The 12,133-nt window shown below is 37.6% G+C and overlaps 1 protein-coding gene across 7 annotated transcripts in view; it reads right to left on the bottom strand.

The window, feature by feature from the left end:
- The window catches only part of LOC130156627 (BEN domain-containing protein 5), a 965,146-nt gene that overhangs the window by 564,074 nt on the left and 388,939 nt on the right, over positions 1 to 12,133 (bottom strand). For all 7 annotated transcript variants that reach the window (XM_056355197.1, XM_056355198.1, XM_056355193.1 and 4 more), the window contains one exon: positions 7,253 to 7,469. In XM_056355197.1, coding sequence (XP_056211172.1) covers positions 7,253 to 7,469 — 217 coding nt within the window. The remainder of the gene's footprint in view (positions 1 to 7,252; positions 7,470 to 12,133) is intronic.

The following is a 12,133-nucleotide window of genomic DNA, read 5'->3' as shown; positions in this document are numbered from 1 at the left end:
AGCCAGATCCATTTACATTCATGTGAGACTGAAAACAACATTACTCCTCTTTACTTTACACGTAAGTTTGGCTGGAGACACTGAGAATCTGGGCAAAAAATCTAGGATATTTTTATTGTTGTTATTTTTTTTCCTGTAGTCATGTTTTATAGTGGTAGTACAAGATAACGACAAAATATTAGGGCACCAGGCCTTGATCCTGCCGCATGATTGTTGTGACCTTGGAAATTAAAGATATTTTTTACACACATTTAACTTGATGCCATGAACTGTGCCAGTTACTTCAACAGGACTATTTAACATGCTTAAGTTTAAATCTATGCTTAAGTGTTTTGCTGGATCACAGCCACAATGCTCGGTTTACACAAATCATATGAACAAGATTTTGCCTAAGGTATTTAGAGATTTTAATACATTATACTTACATTATATAGCTAGTATAAAGCTAAATCAATAAATAGTTCTTTCTTTGGTTAAATTAAAAGGCATAAATCCAAATCCCTTGGACTGAGCAGACTTTAAAATTGTTAGATAAACCTTCAACCCCAAGGTCTCAGCCCTACAAGTAATGTGGGCCAGGCTAAGCATCTTTTGGGTCTACAGTCAGATAATACAGATTATATTGCAACTCCAGCCCCACAGATGCATTACACAGTCACCACTCAGGAGATCTAAATAGAAACCAACTCAAACATAGTCAAAATCCCAGCAGAGTCAATGCAGTAAAGTGCTACGGGGCAAATGTAGCTAATAGCTCCACATAGCACGATTTCCCCTACATGCAAATACATTCAGCATCACTATCAACATGGTAATTATTGCTTAATGCTGTGCTACAAAACAGGGAAAACAAATATCTGTAAAGGGAAGTGAAAGAAGAATGAACGTATTCCAGGGTTTTCACAGGTTTCTGAGGGCAATACTTATCTTCAAAATACTTACATGTCCTTCAGGGCAACTGGGTAAATTTTAAAACCATAAAAAGCTTTACACTGGTGCATATACAGGACCTTAGACTTGGTTTTTTGATGGAATGATAATTGTTTGTACTATGTTATTTCCCAAGCACCAAACAAAAAAGGAGTTCTAGTGAGCAAGGCAGTAAACACAGAAAGTGAAATAGATGCTCCCTGTCCCCAAAAGCTTCGGATGCAGTAACTAAAGGCAGCTGCCCAGATCTGGGGGTTGAACTGACTGTGTGGACAAACCCAGTTTGTTTCCTATTGGGATTACAGCTATCACACTGAGCTGTATGGCTCAAAACCAAGCAGCAGAAAGTGCTGAGGACAGGAATGAGTAAAATCTGCCTCTTATCTGCAATTTGCCACGAAACGAGGATTCAGAGCCTGAAATGCCTTTCTGCACTTGGATGTTAACTCAGGTAAGTTAGGACAACTAACTTGGATTCTCATAGATATACTATGAATATATCTATGAATATATAATTCATATATAATGTGAATATAGAAGTAGATAAACTAACAAGGATCATTGATGTTTCCTCTCCAGGTTGAAGACTGAAAAAAACACATATTACGTTAGCTTCTCTGGAAATGCAGGTGTATATATTAGGGGATGGAGCAAACAGGGAGCACAAAACACATACAGACGAGGAAGATGGGCCATAGACCTGAACATGATGTTACATGAAGTGGCACTGAGATAAGGATACTGAGGGCAGAGAAGAGAACATGACTGCCTTGCACTGTCCTGGTATTTAAAAGACCTAACAGCTATCTTGGATTTTCCCTTCCAGATTCAAAGAGATAAGGAGAATGAATGAGAAAAAGCAAAGCAAAATAAGCAACACAAGAGCAGCAAACAAATGCCACAACTTCTTTCTTGTAGTTAGCTTAGGAAAGCATAAACTGAATGGAAAGAAAAGAGAAAGTTAAATTTGAGGTAAAGAAAGGGTGAGTCAGATGAGGGACAAGTGTGGAGTAAAGGTGAGATGAAGAGCCTGACATGGAAGTGGAAAGACCCATGAAGCAAAAGGCCAACCTGCTACAGAGAGTCTAATGAAAACTTCTGAAAGGTCACTGACTTTCCAACAGTTTCCACATGTGGCTATAGAATGAAAATATGCAGCTTGGGACCTATGCATGAAAACTGTACAGACTACCACCACCACATACAATTCATTTACTGTCATCCCTTTCAAGAGGTTTTCTTCTTAATAAAGTAGATCATAATTTTTTTTCTGCAGGTTGTTTCTTTATGCTCAAATCTTCTTTTTTGTGAAGTTCCAAGTTGTTTTGGCTTTTGTTTTTTTTTTTTCTTAACCGTTTTTAAAAAGACAAGGGTAGTCATAAAATAAAAGAAAAAAATCACTTAAGTTTTAAATCCTTCCCAATTTAAGACTTTTTACTCAGATAAACACAATCTATGCAAATTTTCTAGAAATTATTGAACTATATGAACCAGTGCTCTTTCTGGAATTTAAGAAATAACCAGCTTATACATTTAGTAACCTTGCACAATATCAAGTATAAATGATAGTTTTATTGAGTTTATTTTTTCTAAAACTATATATTGCTGCCAACAAACCAAAGTATTTCTAGTTTTTACCATGAACAGTTGTATATATTCTACAGACAGATGGTAACTTTCAATAGTAACATAGTTTTGCCTATCTTTCCTAGTCCATGATTCCCATAAGACAGTTTGTCCCCCAGAACTTCCTTTAAATTCTAACAAAGAAATTATCCTTAAAACTGATGGTATAGAATAATTGCCTATTATTTTTCATGTTATTTATATCATTTCCATGGTAGCACACTGTGCTATTATATACTATAAATCATATTTTATTTCAGAAAGAACTGTCGGTGGTGTTATTTTCAGGTCCAACTCTACTTCTGCTGCTATCCAACCCAGCTGAGAAAATAACTGTAGGAGCATTTAAAATCTCACGCACACTTTTGGGATGACATCCGTATTATGAATGTTACGGGAACAGCAGCACTATGTGAGTAAATAGATATAACGCTGAATAAACAGAATGTGCTCTGAACATGTATGTAGGTGCACTTTTACATTCTAGAGAAATGAGAAGTTGGTTTGACTTTTCTTAAGCATTAATTCTGTGGCCTTTTTCAGACCAAGTGAATTGCCACAAATTGCATTTAGACGATATTTCAAGCTAGTTCCAGTCAGATCCATTGGAAAGTATCTGATACCAACATGATTTCAAAGGTATGACACATCATACTGAAGCCTGTAACTTTTTTTTTTTTTGAAGACGAACAGTATACTTTTACAGAACTGTATTATGTAACCTAACACTGAACACAGAAATGGGAAATCTAACCTTAGAAAAATTGTCTGTTTTCTTTGTTTCATGCTTTAAGAGTCATAACTGAGCAGTCAAAAATGGATCAGTGGATATCAGTAGAACTGATAAACTATTTTTACTGGGGTACCCAGTCATTTAGACGGCAAATAAGGGATATTTGATCAATGAACCAGCAATGTGACATCTGGTGTGCAGTTTCACAGTCTTAGGGCCTCATTCTGATCTCTCCGATACCAGCATAAATTGGGAGTAACTTATGTAAATTAAAAGCACACACCAAAGTGGTGTGGAGTCAAAATGAAGTACCTTGTGTTCCAATCTGTTTCACTCAGTATCTCATGTCTGACTTAAGAGATTGGCTCACTTACAGAGCTCTACATTAGACATATTGCCTTCTTGTTTTAAAATATGTATGTTTAATATTTAATTGAACACAATTCCATATTCCAGTCTCTGTGTACTGTGGAAGTTCCTTTGAGGCTTGTGGTTTGAATGTGCAGTTGCAATTCTCCTGAAGTGTAATTTGGAACCACCATTGCCTAATGAGGTGAAAGGACATATCTGTCGCCAATTAATCTTGGTTCTTTTTTGAGTGATTAATGAAAATATTGCTAAGCCAGTGGTGATTTGTAAAGTGGGCTGCAGGAGTTGAGCCAGGCTCACCAAAACTCATTTAATTTATTATATATGATAGTTGAATATTAGCAGAGGTACCAATCTCAGCAATTGTCTGCACACTTCAGGTAAGCACAGCTAACTTAGACCACCAGCTACAAAAAACAACACACCCAAATTTTTGCCAACTCTGAATTACTAGCTATAATGGTACACATAACTGTTACTTCATATGAGACTGTATAAATACCATAAAATAGTGTAACTGTAAATTGAGCCTGTGCTTATATTTTCACAGAAATACAAAAAATATTTTTAATTATATTATGCTGTGAATATTTGCATAATATATGCCAAGATGAGAGAAACATTAATAATATGTAAAAAAACTAATTTCACCATTTAAAAAAAAATGCTTACTGATTTTGAACTTATGATCTGTTTGGAAAAACTGTAGAAAGTCTGAAGTTACCTAAGGCCAACAATGGCAGAATGAAAATGGCAGTTTAAATGACACCTGGGTGACCATCACAGCTAGCTTGCAGGAGAGACTATTTTCAAGACCATTTGGCACATCTAGAATGTGGGATAGCTCTCTGAAGTAAAGAACATAAACATTAAAAGGTCAAAAATAGAACCGCTAAGTTATCCATTGACACTGGCAATGGGAATCTTCGCCATTTGGCTCTGAACCACTTCCCCATTCTACATCCTAATGACAATTACATGTCCCATACTGATATTTCACTTTCAATTTTCATAGAATTACTGAAAGTATTTAAGGAGTTAATGGAGGCATAGTACTTTCTTTAGAGAAAATATAAAATTAGATTAGAAATTAGATTGCCTTGAAAATACTACCTGCCACAAAATGTGCACTCAGAAAGCCTTCAGGGGTAATCATCTAAGCATGGTTTCTTGTGACTTGCATTTTACTGTTCCACGAGAAAGAAAAATTAAAAAAAAACCAAACAAACCCAAAGATCTGTGGTGAGATTCTGTTGTCTCCAAGAGGCACAGTTCAAAACTTCATCATCCAGGAGAGATGAAATTGCTTCAAACCATTCTCTAACCTACAAACTGCTGCAGGGAACTGTAAAATTCCTCAGGAATGAACCAGAGGGTATTGGTGGCTACATGACAGTTCATCAGAGATGCCGTGGCCTTCCCCTAACATGCTACCCTGCTTCAGCCCCGTGCCCAGCACGAAGACTTCAGCTTGTCCTCAGAAAGCATCTTTAAGTTGCCTTTCACAGGGTGCTACCAGGGGTATTGTCCCTTCACCAGGAATAGTGTTTCTAAGGGCCTCTTTATGGCAGTCTGATTCCTCTTATCTTACATAAGGGGCCAGACCAGGGACAGAGCTCGCTTTCTTAGCTCTAAATCTATCCTATATGGCACGCAATTCTCTAAAGTACAGCCGGCTTCTGCTTTGATGAAGCACTGTGCACTGAAGACTGAAGGATCCTGTTTTTCACCATTTAAAGATGCATGATAGTAACAAAGCTCTATGTTAAAATATTTAACTTGCAGAGAACTTATGGAAATTGTCTATTCAAGCTCAGCAAAGACATTAAATTACCAAGCTGTTCTAGGACAGTTGTGTGTGGAGAAGAGCCAGAAATGCTCTGAGATTGTAATGTTACTTACAAAGATTACAGCATGAGCCTGATTCACAAGCTTTTTATACAGATCAGCATGGTGAGCTGCAAAATGTTACCATATCAATTTCTGCAAAACATACTGTGTGTGTACATATAGATATAAAATCAGGACTTACACATAGCACATTTCCTGCCACATTTTGAATAGCATCTGTTTGTTTAGTTTGCTAAAATATGAAAAATAATACTTAACAACTACTGGTAACACAATGTTAACAAGATTTAAGAGTATAGCTCTGTCTGTCAAAATGCAGATAAAAGACAAATCCTTCTATCTCAGTGTTTTAATCAGTCAGATCAGGGTTTTGATGAATATGCAAATGTGACTGTTTATACACTATTTTCAGAGTGAAAGGAAACAAATTCAGTTTCATTACAGAATTAATGACAGCTCTGTCCTCTAAGATTAATAATTGAAACCCTACACAAAGCAAGATGATAGCACTCTTTCCTCCCAATCTCTGAAGATTTTACTTTCCTATTTTTTTAATACCCCTCTCCCTTATAAGTGCTTGTCCCCCTGATTGGAATGGTTACTAACTAATTCCAGTTCAGGGATATGCAACAGTCATTTTTAGACCAAGAACTCAACTGACAAAAGAGTTAAAAAAACTCTTTCTTTTGTTAATTCTGTTTTGCCTCTTCTCTAAAAGTTACTTTTTTGCTCCAAGTTTTATGCCACCATAGGGATATCAATGGCCTGCTCTAATGCTGGAAGCCTTTTATTTATTCCCGTGCAGGCTATGATTTGATTCTGATTTTCACAATATATGTTGGGATTCATTTTAAAGCCCCAGCTGCTGGGATTATCAGCCTTCATAGGAATCACAGCTTTCTTCTTCTGACACACACACACTGCAGGTTTAGGTCTCGTCAAATCTCGGAGAAAAGATTAAGAATGTCAAACAAGTGCACTATGAAGTCTGAGAATGCAAAAGGAAAACAAAAGAAACAAACAAAAAAACCCAACAAAACCATAAACCACAAGATTTCAGTTATTATTTTTTAATTTGATTTCTGAGTCAATATGGGAGTGGCTGAGTCATACTTTCCAAATCCTCAGGACAGGCAACATTTCAGAGAAAGGTTATAGCAAAGTGAGCAGAACTTCAGACTTACCATTAACCCTCCCTTCTGCACCAGAACTGTCACATTTCATTTTCATGTGGCCACCAGGATCTATACTGAGACTACCAAACATCTTTTAATTTTAAATCACCAAAGCAGCCATTCTTCAAGAGTAAATAAAATAGGTAGTTTGTGTATGTTTTGCATTATTTACCAAGAAAAGCTATACTCTAGTTCCAAAGATACATATTTCCTTCTGAACAGCAAAGCTCTTCCAAAAAAACAAACGGACAGAGTATTCTAAAAATCACATTTCTTCAATAAAGCTGTTTCAGTTTCATCTTTTAATGTCATTAGAGGTGAACTGATCATACATGCGAATTTAGCATTGCCTTGCACATCGCAAAGGAAATATTTTATGTGACATTAAATTAGCATTTGTCTATATTTCACCATGCAGGTACACTACCTCATGTGTCATTGATAGCAGTAAAACAAATATGTGCATGTGTGTACTTTAGCAGGGATGATGAATTATATACTTTATAAGCATTTAAGGGTAGCCATTCATAATGAAGCCTGCTAGTTGGCAAGCATGCCTATTACTTACCACGCTGAGACCTAGCGATTCTCTGCAAAAGTAGTCCATGTTCCTCCTTTGTAGGCTGTCAAGATAGTGCTGAAGGCGAGTATAGGTGTAGGGGTAGCAGTAAGCAAATTGATAAGTGTCATCCTCTCGGTCAAAGCAAAAAGCAAATGACATGACATAGTTTCTCCTGTGGTCTGGGCAGCGATAGTAATACACATTTTTAGAAGGTATTCTTTGCCTAAAAGACAAAAGCAACAAATATATACGTTGGCATATACAATCATTGACATAAATCTGCACAAAAAGGCTATGTAAGATTCAAGTTTCCTCTAAAACAAATGAAGTGAAACAGCTTGAACAACTGAGGAGCTGGTGAGCAGATCCCAGAGCCTGCATTCCGCAGCACTCATGCAGACAGTCCCTGCGCCTGGGCCTATGCATGGCACAGCTACTGTGCTGGTGCAACAGTCACCACAGGGACTGCAGCTTGCTCCTTGTGCCCAAGCTGGCAGAGCCGCCAAAGCTGGAGAGAGCATCATGTAACCAGAGAAACCACTCCCGTGAAGTGAAAAGGATGCACAGGAAGTTAAACTGTCCCCTACTTCACTACCAAGCTGGTACAACCTCATACTACCACACAGGTTTCAGCCAAAATTCTGGCTGGAGTGTGGCTAGATCCTTTGAGACAGGTCTAATTCACCAGCACAGAGATGAGGCATAATTAACGAAGGAATGTCAGTATAAGGCAAAACCAATAGAACAGTTACTGAAATTCAGGACGTCTTTTTATTTTTATCCTTAATAGTTGGGGGGATATATCAACACCCAGCCAATGAACGGAGGAACAGATAAATTCCTGAGATGAAAAAACAACCCCCCAAAACTCAAACAAAAAGCCTCAGGTATGGAAAATAACCTATTTCTAAATTAGAAAGCAAACCAGAAAAGGGTATTTGGTCTTGTTCCAAATTGGATTGCTGCCCTCCTTGAGAGTTCTGGCTTATCTGACAAGATAAAAATGAATATACATGATGGTAAATAATTATAATAAAGACATTTATGTCATTGCTATCAAGCTGGTATCTGTTCAAGGAATAACAAATGTCTGCCTGCCATCTTTCACTCAACTTCAATTATTCTGTTATTTCTCAACAGAAATTAGTAATACTTCAGAGGTGGGTCAAAAACTTGTTCTGTGACTAGAGATGTTCAATATTTCTGTTTGTACCCCTTCTTGATTTTGTAGATCGATTTTCTAGCCTTATTTATATAGGAGATTCTCTAGTCATGCCATGCACTTGTAATTTGATGTAACTAATTTACCAGTCACGTTTGGCAACAAAACACTATGGTTCTGCAGACTCTAACTTATTCAATTATGCAACATTATAAACAGGTCTCATCTAATGATTGGAGCAAATCTCAGCTAAACTAGGCTGATGGTGAGGGAAAACATAATAAGATTTACAGACATAGCAGTCGTAATATGCCTCTTTGTAATAGTTCCGAGAAGCTGGTCTACTGCAGAGTATCAGTTTTGGCCTTTCATTACTGATATGAAATAGAGAACAAAACCTTCTCATTATGCAAAAGTACATGCTAGCCAATTAGCAGCAGTTAAGGAGTGTGATCAGCAAGACTCAGGATCTACAAAGAGAAACAGAAAGGAATTGAGATGTTCTTTAAAAAGTACAATAAAGAGCCAGTGATGCAGTTAATTAGACTTGAAATAAGAATTTATTTGCCCCTTTTATTGCCCTGGTTCTTGAATGTTCAAGGCTTCAAGAATGTACTTCAGTATCACATGAGCCAGCAGTGTGCCCAGGTGGCCAAGAAGGCCAACAGCTTCCTGGCTTGCATCAGAAATAGTGTGGCCAGCAGGAGTAGGGAAGTGCTCATGCCCCTGTACTCAGCACAGGTGAGGCTGCACCTCGAACACCTGTGCTCAGTTTTGGGTCCCTTGCTACAAGAAAGACATAAAGGTGCTGAAGCGTGTCCAGAAAAGGGCAACAAAGCTCATGAAAGGTCTGGAGAACAAGTCTTAGAGGAGCAGCTGAGGGAACTGGGGCTGTTTAGCCTGGAGAAAAGGAGGCTCAGAAGGACCTTATTGCTCTCTGCCTGACAGGAGGCTGTAGTAAGGTGGATGTCGGTCTCTTCTCCCAAGTAACAAGCAATAAGACAAGAAGAAATGGACTCAGGCTGTGCCAGGGGAGGTTTGCATTGGATTTTAGGAAAAATTTCTTCACCAAAAGGGTTGTCAAGCATTGGAACAGGCTGCCCAGGGAAGTGGTGGGGTCACCATCCCTGGAGGAATTTAAAAGCCGTGTAGATGTGGCGCTCAGGGACATGGTTTAGTGGTGGACTTGGCAGTGCCAGCTTAATGGTTGGACTTGATGGTCTTAAAGATCTTTTCCAAACTGAATGATTTTATGATCCTGTGATTTTTGGTTAAATAAGACACTTGTTTATCACTAAGATCTGAAAATTATTTGTAAGCCACAAATATGAAGGACAGAAAAACAATTCTTTTAACTTTTTTTTAAAAGTATCAGTAAGGGAAAAATGCCACCAGCCGTCTGCACGCAGTACCCTAACCTAATAGGTTTCTTCAGTATCTTAACATATTTCTATCATTCGCCCTTACTCTGGAGTGCTATAGGACATCCCTCATTTGATCTCAAATCAAGCAGATGATATGGCAGTGGGTAAATGTATTCTAGCTCCCAGTCCTCAAACTGTAATGCAAGTTTAAACAGTATGTTGCTGAGTTGTTGAACTTTATTTGTTTCCAAATTAGCATGGGAGAAATAATAAAGGAAAAGCCTCACTTTATGCTATAAAAAAATCATGTAAAGTGAGACCAATAGGAGGAAAATCAGGATTTTAGAATGGCTAATGCTAATTGGAATTCATCTGCTGATACTTAATGTTTAAATGACACATAGTTCTCCTTGGTTCAATAACTTTCTACTTTTAAACAAGTTGAAGACAACTTTGTTAATGTATTAAAGGCACTTTTGATATTTCATTCCCTTTCCCCTTCATTATAGAAGCTAAGCATCTGTTTTATTATCCACTTTGACACATCACTTTATGGCTGCATTTGGCTATTATGGCTAATCTTGATGTCTAGGACATCTGGTATTGACATTTCACTATCTGGTGTCTGACACAACAGCAGAAACCATCCTCAGTTCCCAGGTTTAAATTCACCCTCTCAGGGCAGAAAGTGCCCAAACTCTTAATTCAAACCATATCTTCCAAAAATAATTATAATAGTACTCCTGTCACTGCTAATCTATTTTTATCTCTTCTAGCACTTTGTCACTGCTAATCTATTTGTGAGTCATATAGAGAAAGAGAGTTAGTGTTTAAATACCAACAACACATCTTTACACACAGGAGCCTAATCAGATTGAGATCTTATCAGGGAATTAAAGAAAAAAGAAAAAAAAAAGGGAAAGAAAAAGAAAGAAAAGAGACACAGTACTAGATATCACCAACTGAGTTTTTGATAACGAAAAGACATTGCTCAGTTCTTGAATTAACCTTTGTGTCCTAGACGCACTATTGTTTACTCTTTCCCTTTTTTGTTCTATGCCTTCTGGAAAAGGACACCCACACACTGTGGCAGCAGCTGCTCCTATTAATTTAAAGCTATTACAAAAATTAAAATTAAACCCAATTACTTTGGCTGGTTTATAGCCGGGGAACGGCTTAGTCTGATTGTTCCCTCTGGTTATGGACAAAAACAATATTCCTACCTACAGGCAGCTGCCAGTGGAATACTAATGCATCTAGGGCCTGGCAGGAACAGATTCAGAATGCAGAGTCTAACTGCATTTCTTACTAGAGAAAAATATCTTATCATGGATCTGCAGAAATGCAGCAACTTCTTACACTGTAAGTCACAATGAAGCTGATTTGTAGTTAGAGGTAGGAAAGCAAAATGATGGTAGAAAGCTTAATGCTCAGATTTGTCATTTTGCATTTCCAGGCAGCCCACACTAAGAAATGCACCCTGCTAATTGATACACAACTGCCTGGATTTCAGTGCTTCTGAACGGTTATTTAAAGGAGAACCACCCCAATTCTAAGTACAGCCACAGAGAATGACATGCAAGCAACTGATTTCCAGTCTGTTCTTAGAAATGTATTTACAGAAATGAAGCTTGATATTATAAATCATTTTGAAACAGATTCAGACTGCCTAGTCTTAAAGATAAACTTCTTTCTGTTAAAGGAAGAAAGAAGCACAGAAACTCATATTTTATTTCTATTTCAACACTCACTGTCCAGTGCCAGTCAAAGGCTTGAGCCAGTGGATCTGAGAGTCTTCTCCTCCTATCTGACAAGGTAGCACTCCCAACCCAGCACATTTTTTACTTCAAGTGTGAATGTACATGTGCTTGTCTGTTCCTATATATTTGCTACATTGCAGTCTGGAGTCAGAACGCTTCTCTCTGTTTTGGTAGCATGCAATAAGATCAAATTTGTCAGTTTAACAAAAAAAAACAAACAAAAAAAATGGACCCCTCATTCAGTCTCAAAAACTGGTAACTTCAGAGGCCCCAGGATTTTAGTCTGCTACTGCAGCAGGCAGCGAGGGGTATAACTGAGCTTTGAAAATTGCATCCTAACTATACTAGTTTTTTTAAAATAATTTTAATTTCAACTCTAATAATTTTGGCTTTAAGGGCAAACTTTATTATCTGTTCTGATTTTTTGTTTTTCCCTTCTCTGCTACCTTATTTCCCTTTGAAAATTGGGAGTGAAAACTTTGGAGAACAAACACTGGGGGGGTTGGGGTGGGAGTGTGCTGCTGTGTGGCATCTGTTCTTTGAGTTTTAAACACATAAGTGTGGTAATCAAATCTTTTTGTGGTACCACAACACAATTAGA

Source organism: Falco biarmicus, chromosome 11, assembly GCF_023638135.1.
Source record: "Falco biarmicus isolate bFalBia1 chromosome 11, bFalBia1.pri, whole genome shotgun sequence".
NCBI classification, from domain to species: Eukaryota; Metazoa; Chordata; class Aves; order Falconiformes; family Falconidae; genus Falco; species Falco biarmicus.
This window is presented reverse-complemented; position numbering and strand designations above follow the sequence as displayed.